General features: G+C 41.7%; 1 protein-coding gene across 7 annotated transcripts in view; it reads left to right on the top strand.

Annotated features, from left to right (window-relative positions):
* Positions 1-23,431, top strand: part of LOC143351885 (uncharacterized) — a 173,995-nt gene that overhangs the window by 128,865 nt on the left and 21,699 nt on the right. For all 7 annotated transcript variants that reach the window (XM_076783938.1, XM_076783939.1, XM_076783934.1 and 4 more), the window contains 2 exons: positions 8,738-8,878; positions 14,854-14,980. In XM_076783938.1, the coding sequence (XP_076640053.1) occupies positions 8,738-8,878; positions 14,854-14,980 (268 nt within the window). The remainder of the gene's footprint in view (positions 1-8,737; positions 8,879-14,853; positions 14,981-23,431) is intronic.

The raw sequence follows: 23,431 nt of genomic DNA, 5'->3' as shown, positions 1-23,431 counted from the left end.
TTAACGTCGCGTCGCGATCGGAAAATGGTGGCATTCTTCGTCCGAAAGTACATCGAATATATAGGTGGAATTTTCTGGCAGGATCGTTCGAGATAATTAATTTTGAGAGCGCATAAATTTAGAAAAGATTGCGCAAATAAGTTAGCGTTTCGAGCAGGTTTTACTGGTGAGCTCGTCAGTATGGCTGACTCAGCAAACCTTGCCTTAGACGCGTCTAGAATTTAACTCGGTTGAAGTCAACATACATCTCCGTCTAAGGCTAACTTTGCTGGTTCGGCCTTAATGATCGGTCTATCAGCAAAATCTAGTCGGAACGCGGTATATTTGCGCTTGAATTTATATTCCAAAACCCGGAACGAAAAATTTCTACGAATTACTTCGTGTCTGTCTTCTATTCTGGTGAATTAGCGTTCAGTAACGAACAGTAATTTCCAGTTTATTTTATGTAGTATAACATATACGTACATTGTAAGATTTTTACAATATTTTGTACTGTATTTGGCATTTGCGTCGTGATTCGAAGACAGTCGCCAAATGTAACCCGAATCGTCTGACTTCGCGGAAAGAATCCTATAAATTTGTCAAGAGTTATACAGAGCAACTGAAGACAAGATATTTCTGTATCTTTGACCTCCTCCGAGCAAAGAAACGACTCTGTATCCGCTGCACGATCGTTAAAGATAGCCGAACAAGTCGCGAATTCGACGAATCGCGGATGCAATGTGCGTTCTAAACCATAAAACATTGATAACATAAAATCACTGAAAGACGCAAGATGTTAAAAAGCGTCGGTTACGAAGATATAAAGCCTGCCGTGAATCTCGAAAAAATTCGTTTTCGACCACGGAAACCTCGGGGACCGGCGCATTTTTCGACGCCCTGTTGAGCTTTCGAGACGCGCCTCGAGTTCGTTAGTTATTCTCGATAAAACGTTAAAACAACTGTAAGGCGAGGGAAATGCGTCATAGCTGAGCGTAACTGCGTCGAATAGAGTTCGCGGAGTAAATAATAGTTACTGCCGCTTAAACTGTCGCGAGATAACTTTGTAAGGCGCATGGAGGGACTGGGATTGCCCTGTAGGGATTATTTCGATGAAATTCCCTCGGTATTTATGCGTTTCCTTGGGGAAAGTGTCCCTCTCGTAACCGTCTCCTACGAATTTCCTTAATTACCACTACTTGGAATTACCGTGTCTGGCTCTCCTCCAGAATTACGCACCGTCTATTACCGATAGGAACACCGTGCTTTATCGCCGAACGTAAAATCCTCGTTAGAGGGGTCCGAGGAACAAGTAAAAACGCTCGTTTTCGCCCTCTTCTTCTCGAATTAGCTTCCCTGGAGAACTGGCTCGAACGATCTGTACGCGACAGCTTCGTTTCGTCGCGAAATTATTTATTAAAAACAGTACTACCGTAGACATCGACGTAATTTGCAAGACAAATTGTCGATCATTTACGGAAGACATTAATGGGAACAATGCACAAATTTATTATTTTCTTTCGTTTCAAAAATGCCCAGAACTTTCCCAGAGCTTTGCTGGACGTATCTAAACGAGTCAGACGTCTTGAAATCCTAGTAGCGCCAGGCACACTCTAAACTAAAACAAGCACTTAACGACAAGTGTTAGGACTGCTGCCCTAAACTACGGAAAAATACAAAAATATCGATATTTTTTAAAGCGTGGAATATCTTCTTTAAAGGAGAAACTGAACGCTTGAATTTTGCTTTCAAATTTCTATAAACAGAAGTTACGAATGTCACGCTCGTCGGGGTTAATCGTAGAATCCCAAAGGACTTTCGTTAGGCTACAGGATTCTCGTTTAACCCGACCTGGAACGAGAAAGGTCACTATGTCGCACGTTTCGATGGACTTAGCAGCCTGATGACCATCCGGTTACGTGTCTACCATTTCCTCTTGCTTTTCGACTGAAAATCCTCGACCCTACTAGATAAAATTGATTCTTAATTAAATATCGTGGTAGAAAATATTTAACTGTGAATCGATTTTCTGTCGTAAATTTTTTAAGGATGACTTAAGAAATAAATGTCGAAAAACGAATGGCTCTAAAAGTCAAAGTTAACGTCCACTTACATTTACTACTCTGTTTTGGATAGTTAAAAAATTATTTTCGTTCGTTTTGTTTATAAGTTATTCGAGACAAATAAAGCGCGCAACGTCACGGTGCGTTCCGCGCTTTAACAATCGCGCCATACGAAACAGAACTCCTGAAACTCATACAATATGGATTACCGACTGAATGGAACCGATCGCGACTGTAATCCTATTTCAACGCCGAGTGAATAGAAAACTGGCGACTATAATCCTATTTTAAATCGCCTTAACAGATATGTATCGTCGAATATCTTGCTATAAGCCTGCTGCATATTCGCCGTCTTCCTCTTATCCCCGCCATTGGAATATCGCCCTCGCGATCGGCTTTGATTTTATTATTTAACGTTTATTAACGGTTTTCATCAGCGCGATATTAACATTACCCGAGGTTAATTAGTTCTGGCGGCCGATTCGTAGATCATCCACGCGTGCGTTGATTCGTTCCCCGCAGAGGACGAATCTAGTTAACTTCGAGCGTTATTTCTTTCTTTTTTTTTTTGTAATATCCGACCGTTTCCCGGCGCACGAGCACGCGACCGAATAAATAAACAATTACAGGGGTAGCGGGATTTAAGCGACTGCTCGGAATGCGGTAGCTGCGAGGAATGCAATATCGAATGTCGCAAGAAACGGCAAGAAATTCGCGCGCGGGTTCGAGAATTATGGGAACACTGGGGTTCCTCTGAAAAGGGTCGCGCGACTGAAAATTCTTTACGAGCTGAATTTCGGGGGACGGGAATTTTTCCTTCGTTACACCGGATCCTTTCATAACATGCGATACTTACTTCGACGGTGGACAGAGACCTTAAAAATAATGAAAAAGGTACCTATAAACGTTCGTCTTATTTCATCCTGTTCCAGACTCATAAGGGCGCTTGTGATTCATAACGAACATGGCCCCCGCGACGATACATTTTACGCTAGTTCTTTTATTAATCGTGTTTTATGTATTTATCTTTCATTGTTTTTATCACGAACGAATAAATGATTAGTCGCGTAACTATTATTTTAAAGAATAAGTTAGGAAGATATGGGTTGCGTTAGTTTAATATAGCGAAATATACGAAAAAATTTTATTAGAAAATTAATTGATAAATTAATTTGCAGACTCGTTGTGTGATTGTACGCAGTAATCAAGAAATGTGATTAATAGCCAAAATATTATTAATTCTAACGCGATTACCATGTTTCGTGCGACTACAAACTTCGTTAATATATATTATCACTATTACATATCATTAACTTCAGTATTCCGAGCGCTATTATCCTGCAAACGGCCATTAAAAAAACAGCGTCACACTTGGGTATGTTTACTTGTTAAAAATGAATTACTTTATCAGCTGAATTAGTATTACGATCTAGTATTTTTGTTAACATAATGAATTTACAAAAAAAGGAAAACGACATGAAATTTATTCTGACAACGCTTTCATAAAATTTCTTCGGACGAAACGTTGAAGACGAAAACGATTTATGATGCACTTGGCAACGCGTAAATATTTTTAGAAAATTAGACGAATGCAAAAGGTCTTTGCGCGAAAATGTAATTGCAGCAATTAGCCTGTTTTAAATTTTATTTGAGAAAAGAGTTACTTGATGCATCGACCCTTATAAATAAAACAATAATGAAAGTTTTAACGCGCTTGTATGAAATATAGAAATGGAGAACCGCAACGTTGGGTGATCCAAAATGGTCGTGTCTCCTTCGAAGCCAGTCTGAACTAATTTTCGAGTCGACTTCTTTCGAAAATACTTTCCTTGACCACTCGACTCTTTGGTATACTTTACAGCCAGCATTTCTGCCATCACCAGTCTTTCAAAAAGCCTGAGACAACGGAACACTCATCGTTGGATGCGTTTAATCACCTCCACACACTAAAAAAAATGGAACAGTACCGTGCGGCGCTACTGTATAAAAATACGATCTCTCCTGTCGAGAAATTATACGCCGTGAAGCGTAACGATCTTGAGAAGATTTGAAACGTAAAATCCTCGGGTTAAGAAACGGGACATAAAACCCGAAGGAATAAAATGCCGTACGTTACCGCGTAGAATCCTTCGAGTTCAGTCGAATTGGACAGAACAATTGGGCATAACATTTTCAAGAAGTACCTAAAAGATTACAACAATGCAATCGGTGATGGAATTTAAAAATACTTTATATTTCTCGTTTAGAGTCCTGTTTCCTTTGCTAATACCGAACGGAACTAATCCTTCATCGTTAAACGATCCCTTTCAGAAGATAATAAAGTATTTTTCATGGTTTAATCAAATTTTATATCTCACCGTTACTTAGTCTACAAAGTTTCAAAATAAACGGCGATTCGTTGAATTTTTTAACACGCTTCCTGAAGGAGTTATTCGACGCGAGGTACAAGCAAGGATTTAATACGAATCATAATTTGAAAAATAGATTAAAAAGCAGGTGTTTCGAGTCCCGGGAAGACCGAATCGAACACGGTTCGCTGGAAAGAAATCCACCCTCGCATAAAAAATGTAATTTTTCTCCTGCAAAATCTTCCCCGAGGAAGACGCGAAATTATTCAAAGGGAAGCACAAAGAGCTCAACAGATTTAACGCAGATCGCCAGGTTACGAGACGGAGGATAAAATAAAAGTTTCCAGACCCTTTCGTAGGCAAATCCCTCGGTTTGAAAGTTGGAAAGGTTACATTAATAAAGATAACAAGCACCGAATAAGTACGAAAGTTTTGTCGTTTAGACGGTTACCGATTCGTCTTACTTCTTCGTCGATAAATTGCAACGAGTAACTTTCGATCGTACTTGACTTGTTATCTCTGTCGTTAACAATACCTGGGGAACATTTAGTTAAACAAATGAGACGATCAAAGACTTCTTTTATACGATGTTACCCTTGTTTACAATTTCCCGAGAAGCAAACTGAAAATTTCAGTATTTCCTAATCTTCCTCGCAAGCTATTTACTTAATATTAAATAATGTTATACCAAGTGTTCGATGGAAAAGAATTTGAAAAGAAATTAAATTAATTTGCACGACAAGGGGTCCGGTCTCGATAAGCTTTTCGCGCGAGCTATCGACGCAGCTTTCGAGTATATGTTTCGCGTCGAGAAACGGAAGTCCACAAAGCGTCCGGACGTTTCCTCGAGGGATTCTCGGCAGACGTGTGCGCTCGAGATCGAGCCAATTAATATTTTACCCTCAACGAAAAGCCGTGGAGCCGCATACGAACGTCTCCTGAGGAGACCTACTGCCGTGGAAGTTGGACGGAGTCCTGAGGACTACGGGCAAAGGGTCGCGATAAAACCAGCCGTTGTGAATGATAAATTTCGAGTCTGCCTCCGGGGGTCGTGCAGCACGACATTCGAAACTGGCGCCCTAGGGAAGCTTCGGGATTAATTTCCACGCCCAACGAAATGATAAGCACACCCGGGTGTATACGAGTTTCGACTAGGAACGATTAGAAACGAGCGACGTACGCTCTCAGGTCCGCCGTTATCTGGGTTTATCGCCACGCAGGGGGGCCAGAATTCATTCGTTGGCGGTACAAAAACGATTGGTTTCGGCAATAACTCGGAAAAATATTAACCCTTTGAAAAAAAAAATTCATTCTCAAAATGTGACGCGTTAGAATAGGACATTTCGACATGTTTTAATTATTTAAGAATGAAATATCGTCACGTTAAAACTTCTTTCACAAAAGCTTCGTCCATCGATGATTTCCATAGTTGAGAGGAACAAACGAATAGATTTTCAGTGAACGCTGATTCATGGCGCGTCGTCGCGTTCCATTTTCGACAAAATTCGTCCGATTCGTCGGGGAAAAATTTTATTTCCCGCCGAACGACCGCGATCGTTCGTTAACACGCGAGAGAACCGTTCGTTAAGGAGTACGCGTAGGAGAGATTGAAATTTTAATGGAGTCCAAGCGCATGCTGAATCCAATTTCTTCAATCCGTGCTCCGGGGGACGTTTAATTACGAAATCGTAGCTACGCGACCGGGGAAACGGTTGAACGAGCGCGGTCGCAATAAAAGCTTAATAGATCGCAATGAAACGTTGATAGTCTTGGATCCTTTGGCAGAAGACCACCGACTCGACGCCGCTTCGATCCTAAACAAAGAACGAGCGCAGTCGATGGCTCTACCGTCTAGCAAATACTCTTTCGAAATGTACTGGTCTCGACATTTGTATTTTTGCAAATATCCCGGCGTACAATGTCGGTGCCAGAACAATCTAATTAATTTTTGTTCGCGTGAAAATAGCTCTTTTCGCAGCGGAAAGTTTTCTCTTCGTAATAGCAAGTTAATTGTTTCTTTGACTATTTAATTTTAGAAAATGAATCGTTACAGAGAGTAAACGAGTCGGGGAACGTACGATTACGCGTTTTCTTTGCGTCGAGGAGACTTTGTCCGCTTGTGCGGCGATACGCGAGCATCCGTCGTTCGACGAGTTTTCGTTGACGTACGAAGGTTACCCGGGAGTCCTTGTCGCTGTGGAATTCGAAGGGCCAGGTCGTCCTTGGGATTCTACTTGGTATCGGCGGCCGGTCCTCTCCAGATGGTGCACGAGGTCAAGCAAAAAGAACTGCGAACGCTCTCGCGGTACACGTCCGTCCGTCCTCCGGGCTCCAGACTCCGGACCTACCACTGTTCGTCTCGCTTTTTATTTTCCGCTGCGTTACACCTATCCCCGGACCAGCCCCGCCGACCGTGCTTTCCGTTTTTCGATTTATTTCTGCCGGGGAGTCGCGAAATCGCGTAATCCGCCGCGCTTCGTTCGCTGCTCCCTCCAACGTTTCCAACTCTCTGTTGCGAAATGGCAGCCTGACATTTAGAATACACGGCCTCCCGCGACAACCGTTACGGTACGATTTTATTGTGCAGCCTCGATCGCGCCGCTGCATTGTTGGCGAGGAATCTGTGCGTGGGAGGTCCGATCGACCACTTTGTTTGGACAGCGTCGACGGAAGACGGAAAGATCGGCCCTCGGGCTGCCTCGCGAGACTCTCGAGGGGAGCCTCAAACGCCCTTAAAAACAAATTTTGTTTCAAGTCGATACCGTAGTTAATTCCGGAGAAAATGATTATTTTTGAAAAAAATGTTGGCGTAGTAATTGTGCAAACATCCTGTATACAAATTTAAATTCATTTTCAATTAAATAAGAAATTTATAATCCAGTTTCATTGCACACCAGTCATATAATCCATAGGAATTGCTGAAACTTCTTTGGGCGCATAGTGTTAAAGTAAATTGCAAAATAAACATAGAAGTCAGCATAAAATATAGTAGTTGGTATAGTCATCGGATAGAGGATGAAATACCCTTTAAAACGAGCGTTCGAACTAGCCGATAGCGTAATTAGTTCCGGAGATATGATAATTTTTGTTTCAAGTCGAGTGTCAAAATAAATGTCAAAATAAACATGGAAGATAGCATAAATAATAATATTTGATATGGTCATCAGATAGGGGATGAAATGCCCTTTAAAACGAGCGTTCGAACAAGTCGATAGCGTTATTAGTTCCGGAGATATAGCGATTTTAATTTCAAGTCAATACGATGGCTAGTTTCGGAGATATAAGGATCTGAAGCGTTTGTTTACGTTTCATTGACGCGAGGCGAACGAACGCGCGCGCGTAGATAGTAAACAGTGCGTAGTAGTAAATTCTTGGAAATACTACGACTTCCTGGTCACGTGACTGTCTCGACTCACGCGCGACAAGGAGGTCCGACGCGACGCGTCAGATGGAGACAGAGATAGTCGAATTATAAAAATTACCCCTTTACATAAATTGCGATATCTTGAAAACGGAAAGTCGGATCGACAAAAACCAAAAACCATTTCAAAGTGGAAGCCTTGCCGCTTCTAACAATGCCTCAATTATTAATAAAACACTAGTAGTTTCGAAACTGCACGCGTCTAAAGTTTTAGTAGTTTTAATACGCGCGAATAGGCTGTTGTGCATGCGACGGACAGTGAGATAGTCGGATTAAAAAAATTACCTTTTACATAAATTGCGATATCTCGAAAACGGAAAGTCGGATCGACAAAAACCAAAAACCATTTCAAAGTGGAAGCCTTGCCGCTTCTAACAATGCCTCAATTATTAATAAAACACTAGTAGTTTCGAAACTGCACGCGTCTAAAGTTTTAGTAGTTTTAATACGCGCGAATAGGCTGTTGTGCATGCGACGGACAGTGAGATAGTCGGATTAAAAAAATTACCTTTTACATAAATTGCGATATCTCGGAAACGGAAAGTCGGATCGACAAAAACCAAAAACCATTTCAAAGTGGAAGCCTTGCCGCTTCTAACAATGCCTTAATTATTAATAAAATACTAGTAGTTTCGGAACTGCACGCGTTTAAAGTTTAACTATTTTTAATACGCGTTCTTAGACTGTTCCAAGTGTAAATTGAAGATTCTCTCCTTTCATCATTTCCTATTCACATCGTAAGGTAACCAGAATTTGATACCATATTTTATCCAATTATTTACAAAAAAATATAAATCATTAAGCCGGTCAGATGACCGATCGAGGTAGGATCTTTTACGAGGATCCAGCGAAACAAAGTCCCGAGGAGCATTAACGTATAGACATTGGCAAGTCGTTTTTCTGACGTACGCTTAATTTTGTTTCAGTTACCAGTGGGCGGGGGTGGTGCTGTGCTGGTGCTCAGCGAACTTGAAAGCATGGCGGCCAGGCAACAGCGGGAAATTGCCCAGCAGAGGCGCCTCCTGGAGCAGAGAGAGGCCCGTCTAGCCGTGCTTCGAGGCGCACAGGTAAGAACTGCTTCGTTCTCGACTGGTACCGGGGCTATTCAAATCGTTTAACGTGTTCAACGCGTGGGCTTTTTTCGTTGAGTTTAATGTTGCAATACTGGTCAATTAAACTCTGTACTAGAGTTTCGTATCTCGTCTTAGCGTCTAACGAAGCCATATATGCCCCTTGGCGAACGTGTTAATATTCAAACATTTTATAGGTATTTGAAAGTGTACGAATAAACTTTGAATATTATCATTCGAATAAGAAAATATTCATATATGCACTATTTAATTCCGGATGCGTTTAAATGCTGCTCGTTGATGGTTAGTGGAATCGGTGCTTCCTCGAAGATGGTCTCAGTAATCTGTATATACATATACAGGGCAAAAATTAGTGCAGCTATTTTCATATAATAACGTATGTTATTTATATTTTGTTTACGCTACACCGCGGTAATATTAAGTTATACCATTATTCGGATCTTAAAATAATTATTTGCATCAAGGGTACGTAATCTGATTTAATATTTTAAAGGTGTACTTCTAAAGAAATAAATATTTTCGAATTATATTTGCTGAATATTTATACTATCGAGTGGTGTAAATAGGTGACCGAATATTCGTGTAAGAAAAAATTCGACACGGAATTCCAGCTCTATTCTCTACTCGCCTAAGTGCGGAAATCGTTCTGGAAATTGCTCGACCAGCAACCGTAATGTCCCTTGATCTTGCTGGGTTCTCGATGCGTTCGCCTTCCGCTCGTCGACGAGCCTGATTTCCGCTGCGACTCGACCATCGAGACGCGTCGCGTCTTTCCACTCGAGTTGCTCCTTCCTGGACCTCGCGATAGCAATGAAGAATCGAATTAACTTTATGCAGAGCAATAAAGGTATTCGAGTACTGCAGAGATTCCCGAGGCAGCAGTTAAAACTGTCGGATGCTACTGGTTATGTCCTTTCGAAGAATAGTACCGACTATAGTTGATCGACATCGAGGATTCGAGGACGCGTGAAAATGGCAGTCGACTCGATTTTGGAATGAAAATAATTTGAATAAATTAAGTCTAATTAGAATTATTGATCCTTTCGAGCCGGATGCGGGGAACTGGGTCAGTGTCGCTTGAAAAGATAAATAATTAGTGGCTCCTCCTATAACTCTTCGATAAATGCCTTTGAAAAATTAATGGATGCTTCAGGCCTTGGAAACTCAGACTAGTGTTTAAGGTATATTTCTTGCAAAACCAAAGATTGCATAAACTTCTCTATTTCTCAGCTGTCGTCAATTTGTGCAAATTGCGGCACTTTCCTAGCAATCTCTACAATGGGTAAATTAATTGCTTATTGTTCCTGCCAGTTCCGTGTAGCAAAGCAATTATTCGCTCAGCAACAGAATTTATTGAATAATTTTTGATACAGACTCTCTGGTTGCGAACCCACATAAATTTCCATATTCACTGTATACCAGGTTCTAGGTCAATCGATAAAACAATTTTTACACCAATTTTATCGAAGCAGCATCGTGCTAACGATCATCGCACGTACAGAAAAAACACAAACAAACGCTAACTACAAACGAGATAAATACCGTTCATAGTTTTAGATATAGAAAAAAAATACAATCGAAATTTTCTTTCGATACCGCGTTCCTTCGTAGTATTTTGTATCCGTTAAAAATACGATCCATAATAGGAATCGTCCAGATGGAGATAGCAGAATCGATGTTTGTTTTATCTCCCACGAATGGACCAAACGCCACACTCGCGATGTTTATGTTTATGTGCCGCGTATATGCGCGAAAAAAAAAGATTTATTTAACGGAAATCGATAGCAGGACCTGCAATTTACAAGCCACGCAATAATTTCGCCCCGCCATTGCAACTAACCGACGACCTAAAGCCTCGTTGACATTAAAAAACAAGCATTCATAGCGAAATATGCTTTGCTTCGATGTCGGTATTAAGATATTGCCTATAGAGAACCTTAATAGAACTTGAAATATTTAAGATAAAATCAACATAGAATGTTGAAGAGCAGTAAGATAACGCTTGCACTTTTAAAAGCATTCACAAGTCCTGACATTCTCCATTTTCCTTATCGAACGAGCTTGTAAACGTTCCCTCGGCCCTGAACCTCAAAAACCTTAATTAAACCCTAATGTTGTGTGCGTACGTGTACGACGATGAGTAAGGACAGTGAAAAGAGAGAATGGCGACAAAAGAAAATGTGGTGTAAGCAAGCTTTGGGTACGCGATAGGCTAATTGGCAAATAGAAAAAGAGAAATAATGAGAAAGCGCGAGACGACGACGAGCACGCCGCAATCGGCGATCGGATTAGACAGGATTACGAGTCGAACAGGTGTGGGAATTGTATCGCAAGGGAGCATTTTCAAGTCGATAAATAATAGAGAATTCTAATGTTTGATTAAGTCCCAATCTGAGTTAGGTTCACTCAACTCACCTCCGCTCTAAATGTTCTCGATACTAAAGATTGAACTATCACGGCCGACACAAAAGCTCCAAACGATTCCGACTTTCGTCCATATTGTTCGACAGTATTTCAGGAACCCTCGCGAAGACTCGACTTCCGTTCAACAAGAATCAGAAAGCCCGCGTCATGAATAATTCAATGTAATGATAGACTCGCGGACAGTTTATGCCTATTATCGGCCGGATAACTGTCGGTTCCCTTCGGCCTCGACATCCTGGCGGCGATCTTCGTTGCAGGATAGAAATGGCCACCAGCGTAGTTCTCTCGGTGGCATCGACGAGGCAATTTAGACCGAGGGACACCGAGGGGTTTCTTCGTGACATCGCCAGAGTTTCCTGACCGAATCTCAGACTCTTGAAATTCGAATGCGCGCGTGACACGACCTCCAAACAGGACGATCGGGAACGACCGTTTCTAGTATTCGATCGAAAAATAAAATTATTATGTAACAACTTGGACTATTATGGACTCCTGTTCTTTATTTGTTAAAGAAAATCTTGATTTTACGAGATAGAAATTATTCGAATATAACGAAGATCTTCTATTTGCTCGCGTGGAATGACTCTCGTTCTCGATTCGCGACTCCCAACAGCGAAACTCGTAAACGAACAGCTGGTATTATGGCGAATCGTAAGACAACGGTGGATTTCTAGTTCCGTAGTCACCGTGGCGAGGAAAAGATTCAAAGACCATCCAGGTGTTCGACGTCCGCCGAACGGCGAGTCGAATCGCACGGCACCGTCATTGATAAATTTGCCACGCGTCATTTCCCTTCCGCGTGGCGCGCGAAAATCGATGCCAAAGGTGTTCTACTCGCGCTCGAGAGGAGAAAAAAAAAATCACGCCAAGCCACTCGATGTGTGCCTACCGTTAGGTTGACCTTGCCAGCCGTGACCTTGACCTTGAACGAGGGAACCAGTCGGAGAGGAACATCTTCTGCGCCGTGAATCGCGGGATATCGATGGCGAGCGACCATTATGGCGCGAAATAAAGCCCTATTGCGTGGAATGGACGTCTATTGTCCGGTTTAACGCACAGACGGAGCAGATATAAAGAAGAGAAATATGAGATCGTCGCTCGAATTGATATACGGTTGGTTGAATCGCGAAAAGTCCCATTAAAAATTACAGCCAGGCTGTCGTTTAGAAATTGCAATTTAAGAATAAATATGCTCCGTTCGATATTTAGGTTACGATCGTTATTGACTACGTGTCGTCGATTAAAAATAACCTCCCCAAAATTGGAGTATTTTCGAAACGCATCAAGGTGGTCTAACCCTTGACTGCCCCTGCGCCCATTTAAACCGGTTTCTTGGCGACTGGTACCAAAAATCGCGAACCTACGTTCCTAGTAGATCTTCTCAACGCCTCCGGAAGGTGTCTCGGTGACAACGGAGAGTTACGTTCCTCGCAATTAATTCGATGATCGCATCTCGATCACGATGACTCTCGACGAGAGCTGTGGGCCAAAGACACTTGGAGGCGTTCGAAATCAGCGATTAAACGCGATTTAAATCGAGCCGCTCACTCGATTCAATCAGCTTGCACCCTTTCACGAGCTAGTTGAGCGCGTAACGCGGGATACTACGGCAGATTCTTCTCGAAGACGACGACGACGCGTGTGTGCAGGCTTCTCGTCTCGCGTACTTGCCTCTTGACGAGCGTGTCGAGGATCACCCGGGTAACGAGCCAAGTGTCTCTTCTTCTACGATATTAACGAGATTAAACGCGACTGCGATACCACCCCCTCACGCCTCTATATCGACTGGCTGGAGACTTCGTAATCTCGCGCCGGCTGATACGAGTCGCTGATCGCGTTACTCGCGAGCGCGGAGGCGAGTTTAACGCGTCATTGCACCACCGTGAGTAAGCTGATGCGATTTAAATGAAGTCCTGGAGGAACTGGTTATAGTCAATTCGGCGTGTACGCTGGCGCTCGATAGGAAAGGTCGCTAATTAATCGATTACGTTTTTACGCGAACCGGAGGCTCTCCGCGATCGAAAATGGAAAAGAACATCCGGCGATTGCTCCTCGGGATCGTTCGCTTCCTTCTCGGTCGTTTTGCTTCCTGTATCTGAACGGCTAAGCGCAGTCATTATCGTCGAGTAACGCTGCAAGTTACCGAGATGTTCGATAACACGCAGGGGATCGAAACTGTCGCGACTGGCGATCGAAGTAACACTATCTGTTTTGAAACAATTAACACGATATTTCGAGTTCTTCTTTTTAAATTAAACGACGTTCCGATAGTTGGCACGATGATTTGCTTTAATATCTTACTTGTTGGAGTCGAAAGATCATCGATTACGATAACAACGCCATTCACAGACAAACCATTAAAGTCCCTAGTATTTAAAAATCTAAAATTTTATCAAAAAGAAACGCTAAAATCGAGCATGAACTTGCTCTAGCCCGCCTTCTAACGTGCATCTGGAACTCCTATCGATTGCAGGTCGAGAGCGTTATCGAGATACTCCCGGCTCGGCGTCGTCAAAGCCTTACGTTTCTGTTTCCTTTTTCGTTCTTAGAGGCCACCGGAGCGTATCTGTCCTGGAGATAAGGAGGTCCGTTTCAGCGGAACCAAAAAGCGCGGATGTATGCTCAGACACGTGTCGCGCGGGAGAGTCGTCGTCAAGCACCGAGGTTTTCATTCCCGGCTCGCGAACGATTCGGAGTAATAGGGGATCCTGCGACAGGACTCAGGCGGGATTTCCGGAGGACTTGAAAGCCCTAATCCTCGCCGACTATATCCTCGGGAACGGGCACGACGAACTCGATACCGCCCAAGATGGAACCTTTTATACGGTTCTCGGCTGATCTTCCATCCGCTTGGCTCTCCCGGCGAAACGGAGGCGGCTTTCGGCTCTAAGCCGAGGAGACTTTTTAACGGTCGACAATGTACGCCCGCGGAAACCAAGGGGCAATCTTATTTTCCGCGAATGAAAGGCCGCTGGTAATTTCGGTGGCTGCGCCTACGGATTACTCGGACGCCTGGGTCTCGCGACGACTAAATTCCGCTTCGTTTCCGCGACAGTCGTTCCAGCCGCGTTTTGGATTCTAGGACAGTGGACTCCAACGTTCCCGTCATTAACGAACGGATTACGCGACGACGACGAGCAAAACTGGCCGCGTGGCACGAACCAAATGTGCCCGCGTATCTCGGGATCGTGATATTACAAATTACGAAATTGTCCCGGTCCTCGTGAAACTAATTAACGACGTCGCTAATAATCTCAAAGCACGCGCGAAAGTTCGTCTCTTTGCCGACGATCTTAGCGGATAAAACTTAACCATTATAATGGAACACCTGCAAGATCGAGCATTTAGATCGAGGTTAAAATTGTTCGTGTGTTTTATTTTTAAGAGAAAGGAAGCATCGTATTGAAATTTTTAGAAACCATCAAATGTAGCATTTTCACCCTGTATATTTCGCGATAGGAGCACAAAACGTCCTTATCGTTAGACCGCATTCGCCATATTCACTGATCGACTGTTTACTGTTTCAGGAGCCAGCACAGCAGGACAAACTCGCCAGATTGAGGCACAGGCTAGACCAACAACAGAGCAAGCTGAATCGGCTGCGATTGCTCCGATCGCAGACCGATCAGTCGCGCGCCAACAACGCCACGCTGAGTAAGTCGATTAATAGAAGTTTTTCACCCTTGACCCGTAAAGGTGAGTCGCTTCCTATCTTTGTTCAGCGGAGCAAGGACGATCGAACTCTGATAAAACGATGGACGGTAAATCGACTCAATTTGCCGCGAAAAATTTGTTAACGTAAATTTTTCGATCGTAAAAGCTCGTTCGTTCCCCATCGGATCGGCATCATCAGGCTGCTGAGTCGGCGAAAAACGCAATTTTACTTTTTCCAGAATGTACGTTTGGGTGGTTAACCTCCCGAAGTATCCAATCTATAATCACTTTTCTGTTATACGGGGGGTAATGGCCCCCTTTCGTATAGTTAAATCGTTCGAAGCTCCTTCGCTGGAATTTTAATAATTCGAAACAAGAAATTATTGAATCGACGGAAAATATTTTTTCGACGCGTACTCGAACCGTTGCCGAGCATAACGATAAATTCCTGTCGCGTTAATTTTCGAGTTTGTTTCTGGCCATCCTCTTTCGTTTTCTGGTCCACTTTGTCAAGATTCCGCGCCAGCGAGTCGCGACGATGAATCCGAGCGTGTACCAGGGCTATGGAACTGTAATGTCGTTCCGTCGGGACAGCGTGCCTATAAAATGGACGATGATAAACCTCGTTAATCCAATTCGTCGGAGTCTGGGCGTTCCGGCATATTGCGTTCGAAAGCGAAAGTTCGATCCCCGTTGCGGCTGAAACGATCGCGGTGCCAAGAAAATAGTGGACGACGCGCGGAACGAAGAGGAATTCTCGGCCCTGGAACCCTTTTAGCACCGAGTATCGCGAATATCAATATGGTGTCGGGTCAGAGGGAGAGGGAAATCGAGAAGCCCCGGTATCTCGACAACGTTCGAGTACCGCGTTTACCGAATCCCTCTTTTCGCCGTGAACAAGAGAGGAGACCAGATCGAACGAGATAGACGAGTTTCCCGTAATTTCCACACGGATTGGACGCCTCGTAAAAGGATATCGAACGAGCACGAGCGCGCGGAATATCGAATTGAATAAAGATTTCGCGAACAGAATGGGTCCCATCGAAGTCGACGTTCCTCTTAAGACTTCGGATTGAGATGATACATCGGCCTATTTGCGCCCCTTTTGGTTCGATCCTGGAAAACGATCCCCGGTGATTGGTTTCGACGTGGCGTGCCCAACGATCGTAAACATTTATTTCAGAAAATTTCTATCGAGAATAAATTCCTATAGCATTGGTAAATAACGTCCAGTCTTTTCCTTTAGCGTGAAAATTTAATCGAATAAAATTAGAAAGATTAACCAAATATCGAGTGACAAAATAATTACTGTTTGTTTGCCGTTTGTTACACGATGGTGTGTGTGAAATAATAAATTATTCAGAATCGAGTATCCTTAATGAGGGGTTCGAGAATGGCGGCATAAGTAGCTCGATATCTCGGGAAGGGTGGCAAAATTCGCAATCGAGCGAGATGTACGGTCCGAAGTCGGGAACGGAGGCTGAAGAGGACTCTCTGATCGCGTTACGCTCAGAAATTCACGTAATCTATTTCCTATAGAGCCGTGGAAGTTGCCTTCTGCTCGTCAATAGGGACTCGTTCCAAGCCGTGGAACAAACTTTACTCAAGCGCGGAGAAGTTCCTTCCGCTTTCTTCTCGACATCCCTCGTCTCCACCCGATGTTTCCTTTTATTTCCCCATTGTCGCGCTTTCGTGATTCGAATAATTATACAGGGTGTAGCCGAGTTAAACCACCAAATGGCCGCAGCGTGTACTTTGAATAAAAAATAAGGCGAATTTCGAACATCGGAACATCAAATTACGTATTTCTTACCAAAACCTCCTTTAAAGATAATATTGATCTTAATTATTATTGTATCGTGTATTCTTTATTGTCGTTGCAAATACTAAACTGGGCGAAGCGTTTTCTTTTCGTTGGACTATTTCGTCGGTCCAGCAAAGCGGAAGTGTGCATCTGAAAAATGTAAAAAAAATACCGAACGTGACAGAAGACGCGTTAGGAGAACTGTTAGAGTTTGATCGTTGGTGACTCGGGGACATCCCGTATAACAAATCAAATCCGACCGGACAGTGTCGTTGACGCACTCCGTTCGTGGGAGGTCGAGGACTTCTGGAAAATAAATTGAAGGGATTGATCCGTCTCACCCTTCGCATCACTTCGGCCTCTTACCACCAGACATGGTAATTGAGTTCCCGCCTGTCTGCGAATCATACCTACGGCCTGATTGCGAGATTGCTTGACAAACGTTTCGTCGAAGCGCCCAGCTGCCTCGAATTGATCTTCGACCGTGAAATAGGGGTGTGGTCCGTTCGATCTGCAAATAAACCACGATAATCTACGGATTCAACCGCTTTACACGATTCTCATCGAGACTCTCGACCGTAGATCTCGTGCTTCTCTTACATTTCTATGATCTCGATCTTCTTTGTTCGACAAGAAAAATTTAAAACGAATCGTACAGCAATTGAATAGATGACGTTCATTCGATTGGAAGATATTTCACTCTGACGGTCAATTTTTATTTAAACGAACAACGAATGAACGAACACTTTATCTTTCGTTCTCTGTTGAAAATTTTGTATTCGAATAGGAATTCCCATCCAGGTTACTTGGATCGTTCCACCGTTATTGAGTATTATTCGATAAAATAAAAATTCTTTCCGCCTCTGTTTTGTTACGTAAGTTGCCTGGGTTCAACATGCGTAGCGTTTATAAGCAACGCGCCTTCTTCGATTAAACAATGTTAGTCGGTGGATGAATGCTTAGCAACGTCAAAACTGCATCTCCAACTTATTACTAATAGCAACCAAGTTATGAAAATACGTGTCGGAAACGCCTTGGGAACCGGTTGAAACATAAATTGTATTTGTTACGAGAACGGAGGAGTTTCTACGTCTCTGGCTGCAGAGCGAATCCCAAACTTTATATTACCTAATATACTCCAGAACAGTTGACGTTTATACGTGGAAGTACATTCCTATTCACAATCATCGTATCCAAGAGAGTTTGTAGATCGTTGCGTTGGGATCTTTGCGTACTTTTGGTTTTGCGTTTTATAGCGGCGCACTAACCCGTAAGATCCTGCTTCGGGATCCAAGTTTATGGGATTGAAAGGGTTACGGCAATTGACAGGAACATCTTTCAGTTATTCTTCCAACTTTTATAAACTCAACGTTAAAAACGATTTTAAAAGTATTTTTTTAGCTGCTCGTTCCAACAGTATATGTATATCTTACAAACTTCAAAAATTATAATCGTGTGTCATTCGCCGAAGTAGAGAGTAAAATTCGTTTTGGCTGTTGTTTTAAAGAAAAAGAACGGTCGAAAGTAATTTTTAACGTTACAAGTCGAAATTTCCCGCTGATAAAAGTTCCTCGCAAAACATTCCTACGTAATGGAGGCTCACGGAATACCCAAACCGAAACGAAATATACGTCGAGATCCTTTTAATCTCGACGTTTCGTACGCGTCACGGATTATGTAAAAAGTCCTACAAATTAAACGACCAAAGTCGATGATGGGCGGCAGCTCGCGCTTTAATTAAGGCAGCTTTCCCAGAGTATGTACACTTTCGTTCAAAAGTTTAAGGATGCTCGCTAAAATTGCACACAGGCCTCGCAGAAAAGTACGAAAACGTTAAATAATTTAATTCCGTGCTGTCTTGTTTCAGGAATCTCGCGAAAAAAAGAAAATTATAAAATGTTCTCGACTGTACGGAGCGAGTGTCAGAGCTGGTTCTAAAAAATATGTTTTAGAGGTATCTTAAAAGCAGCAAATATCCTAAGATTTTCGTTTGAACGGCGATGTAGGTTGAATTTAACTTACGATTGGCCCATTGAAAGTTGAGATCCCTCTGTACGATTCTTTTTCGATTCGAACGTACACCGATATTACTACCACGGCCATCTGTCTCGAATCTCTTCTCGATATTTACACCAAAATATCTCTTGTCGTCGATAGCTTGCGCCCAAAGCTACACTTTTCTCGTTCCCGGACATTGCAGGATTTCATTTCCTGGCTATCGCTCCGGCGACATTACACGAAGACGGCCTCTCTCGAATTCTGGGTACTCTACTTGGAAGTAAATGGAACGCGAATGCCGTGCGAAAGTCCCCAGCAAAGAACTAGCAGACGCTACCCGTTATCGGAGCAGCTCGTATTTTCCGACGAATAGTTTCCACTTCGGTGGCGTAATGGGTATACTTTTCGCAGAGACCGTGAATCCTAATTATCGATGTTCTAAACGCTGCTGACTGGCGAAGGCCACGCCATAGTCGAGCATTTAACGAGCTCGTAACTTCTACTATCGAGCTAGCCCCATTTCCCAATCGATCTAAACTGTTCTCCAGGCTTGGAAATTGTTGATATAAAGCAATTGAAAAATTTTTTATTACCTATTTAACTAAGTATTGTTTTATTTCCTAATAAAATATTTCCATTATTTCAAGTCTCTAAATACGCGTCGCGTCTAAAAAGTCGTTTAGAATTTCGTAAGAAGACGTTAATTTATATTTAGATAAACGTGTCTTTCTAATTTTGATAAAGATGGATGTGCACGAAACTGTGTGGTCGTGCGAGAATTCTGTAAAGTGACTTCTTGCAATGTCGAAAGGTTTTCCACCCCTGCCCTATAGTTTAACGCTTTACCCCTTAATTACGAAGCGCGGCATATGGTGTGAATGTAAAGGCACGAGTGTAAGGTAATAATTAATATAGAATGACCTGGGTATAATAGAGCATCGTAATTAAATTAATTACGTTAGACAAACAACGCCGCTTCAGGAGACGGATGAGTATGCGCGAGAATTTCCCAACTCTTGATTAGCGAAGAATAAAAAAAACGTTGATCGCCATTGATTATACATTATTCGAAAATATTAATGACGAAGACAAGTAATTAAATATGGACGTTCCGCCGGCATCAAAGACCTTCTAAAACTGTAGACGTTCGCCAAAATGATATTTGTAAAGCTAAATTCGATATGGTACTTGTACAAACAGTAAGAACTATTTGATATCTAGGATCTGCATGTGCTGTTGACCTCGATAGTTAAATGTTTACCCAAATCTGTACGTCCAGACTAAATGGCCACAGAAGAAGAGTAGCGAACTCAAAAGCTATTTGCTATCCAGAAACTGTACCGTTCGCATCGATATTTCACAGATTATATAAACCGTTTTAAATCTCTTTCAAAAGTGTTTACATGTGCCTTGATTTTTATACGTTAGCAATTGCTCGATTATAAAAGATTTGAGAAAATTTGCTTTAAAATATTAAATTAATAGTAACTTGTATGCATAGTTTACTTCCTTTCGTTAGTTTGCAATGTGTATAACCTAAAAGCAAGCAAAATTGCAACTAATTTTGAAAAAAGAATTCATTTAAATTGCTACGGAAAAACATTTCAACGCAAGGAGAGATATTCCAGGATATTCTACGTTGAAATAATACAGTAATCCTTTGGTAGAGTATTCGTGTAATACAATTACGAATACATAGAGTTCTATTGTACTACCACTTGTACCGTACAAGTGGTTTACGTCTATTTCCATACTTCACTAATGAAGACCTAATTCTACAGTACTATCTTTCATACGAGCGAGGTAATAATTTACGAAAATATGTTTTAAAATTTTGCATAATTTATAATATGGTATTTTACAAAACATTCTCCGATATGTAGCCCAGGGTGTACGTCGCTTGTTTTAGGTGTACGAGGGTAGTTCAAATACAAATGAGACTTTTCACGACGGTCAATATTAGTGCACGGTTGCTATGTCAGCACCAACTATTTATTCGACATAACTAACATTGTTTGATATTATGCACACACGTGTTCGTGAACTTTTCGTTCATTTGTCGCCATAAGTAGGACTGTAGGTCTATTTTGACTCGAATCTGAATTTTATTTCTGATTTAGTATATTTGTTATCGTATACGTAAATTTTTTACTTATTAAAATACTAATAAAAACATAACAAAGGGTTCACTATGGCCGAATTACGCGCGAAATTGCCCGATACGAAATATCAGAATCGTCAAGGGCCACAATGGCTCGAGGAAGATCACGGAAGATTATTACTGAATGTAGCAATTAAAATACGATTCAATCAAATCCTTTGAAACCAGAAAACGGGGTTCGAATATTAAATCTGACATTTAACGTCCCAGCGAGACGGAATCTTTCCCCCTATTACCAGCGGGTAGAAGCGATTCCACTTTCTGGCGCGGTTGAAACGTAAATCGGTATAAAACTGTCGAAACTGAGAACAATTACATTTTAAGGACCGCGCGTTGCAGATTTTCAACTAAAATCTCGCCGTTTCAGAGACTCTTTGGCGGTCTCTTCTAGTTTCGCGCGGAAAATATACTACCCAGCGTTTCATTATTTTAGGAAAGTTCGTTTCCAGAGAGATCCAGGTTTCTATTAAATGTCCGCAATCTGAATCATCTTTGATATTTTGTTCCAGCAAGTTACTCCGCGATTTAGTTATCTAAAACGTATTTTCTTATAGTATGTTCGAGTGATTTACTGTAAATATTATTGTAATAATTGGAGGCGAAATATACTAACAGATTATTTTCCTATACAAATGTGGAAGTCGTTTGAACAAGAAGATATTGGAAAACTTAGAAATTGACAAAATTACGGCGCTTTCGAAGGATCAGGCAAGATTGCCCCGTAAAACTTTTATTCGAAACATTTTTCAATATCTTTTGTAATTTAAGCGTTATATAGACACGAATGAAAAAGGTGATTTCGATATAAGGGGTGGTACCTCCCATAAAGTGGAAAAATGGCAGGAACAAAATACAATATAGCTCTTACGTTGGATCGACAAAGTTTATTTTCAAAGTTTCGTCTAAGGTCTCTAGCTATGGTTCTAACTCGTTGAACAGAAATAAAAAATTTGCAATGAATAAATAAAAACTATTCCAATCTGATTTTTTCACAATAAAGAAAGATTTTATATTTGTAATTTTTTTCGTATTTCGTGTTGTACGAAGTACCAGATCGCATACAGGGTGTTCGGCCACCCCTGGGAAAAATTTTAATGGGAGATTCTAGAGGCCAAAATAAGATGAAAATCAAGTATACTAATTTGTTGATTGAGGCTTCGTTAAAAAGTTATAGAAACATTTCCACACAGTATATTTTCGGTAAAGAATTTTTTTCTCGAAAGTGGGTAAGATTTCGGGAATATGTCTATTCACCAAAAATGATTATAATTAACCCCCGCAACCGAAAATAATTTTTCCAGAACGATTTGAAATTTTTGTTTTTCGCCGAAAAATTTAGGCACCTACCCCCTGTCAATTTTTCTTAAAAATTCCTTTTTCATTTTTAGTAATATTGTTTGACGTCCTACAGAAAAATTGTCTAATACTTTTTTGTAGGTACCCATGAGCTCTACTTCAGAAAAAAGTTTCATTGAAATATATTCACTATTATAGGAGTTATGGCTGTTTGAAAATTGGACCATTTTTATGGGGTTTTTCTAACATTACGGGGTCAAGGAACAACTTTTCCAATATTTTTATAATTGTTACATATTCTACACTAAAATACGTGGCGTTTGGCTTTTTGAACATTAAAATCGTCCAATCCGTTCAGAAGTTATGGTGTTTTAAAGATTCGCCTGAAATTTAGTACGTAATTACAAAGTTTCATCGAAATTGGAGATTTACACCTCGGGATGGTCCCTTGTTAGACGTATACTCCTCCTGTACATTCCTCCTTAATAAAACTTACGGAGAAAATCAAGTCTGCTTGTAAATTGAACTCATACCGGTCAAAGGGACTTGAACAAACAGCAGTGGACGAAAAAAGGGAGGGTGAAGAGCAGGGTAAACGACCGCCTTCGCCGCGACGATAACGAGCGATAATTTTGCGCGCCTTCCGTAGGCTAATTTCCCGCTCTCTGCGCGCTAACCGAGGTTCAGGACGCGCAATATTTTCCACGAACACTTTTAGAAGAAGATTAGTCGCCGGACACGTTGGAACGCGCGGAGAAATCATTACAGCGATTTAGGATTCCAGCCTCTTAAGAGTCCGCGATAAATCTTACTCCTCGTTTACTTTTATTCCTAAGTAGGTTCGATTAATAGGGAAGATAACACACGAATCTTTAAATCAACCAACCCTCCCTGCGTTTAGCACACCGACCACCCCGTAATCGTTCCCGACAACGATATATAAACGATTTTCATGCGTATAATCGGACGTTTAGCATTTATAGGCGAACAAGTATTTACCGTTTTTGTAAATGCGTGTATTAAGTTCGAACACGAAGAGCTATTTTAAGGGGCTATTTTTCAGGTCAATGTTTAGGTCGTAGTTGGGAATTTTTATAGAATATTTGCAGTTCTTTTTGCTAACTATTGAATCCGATGATTTTATTAAACGAAGGACAACAGTGAACATTGATTATTTACGTAAGACTTTCTT

Source organism: Colletes latitarsis, chromosome 2 (genome assembly GCF_051014445.1).
Source record: "Colletes latitarsis isolate SP2378_abdomen chromosome 2, iyColLati1, whole genome shotgun sequence".
Taxonomy (NCBI): Eukaryota; Metazoa; Arthropoda; class Insecta; order Hymenoptera; family Colletidae; genus Colletes; species Colletes latitarsis.
The sequence above is the reverse complement of the archived record's forward strand: the minus strand, read 5'-3'. Positions and strand labels throughout refer to the sequence as shown.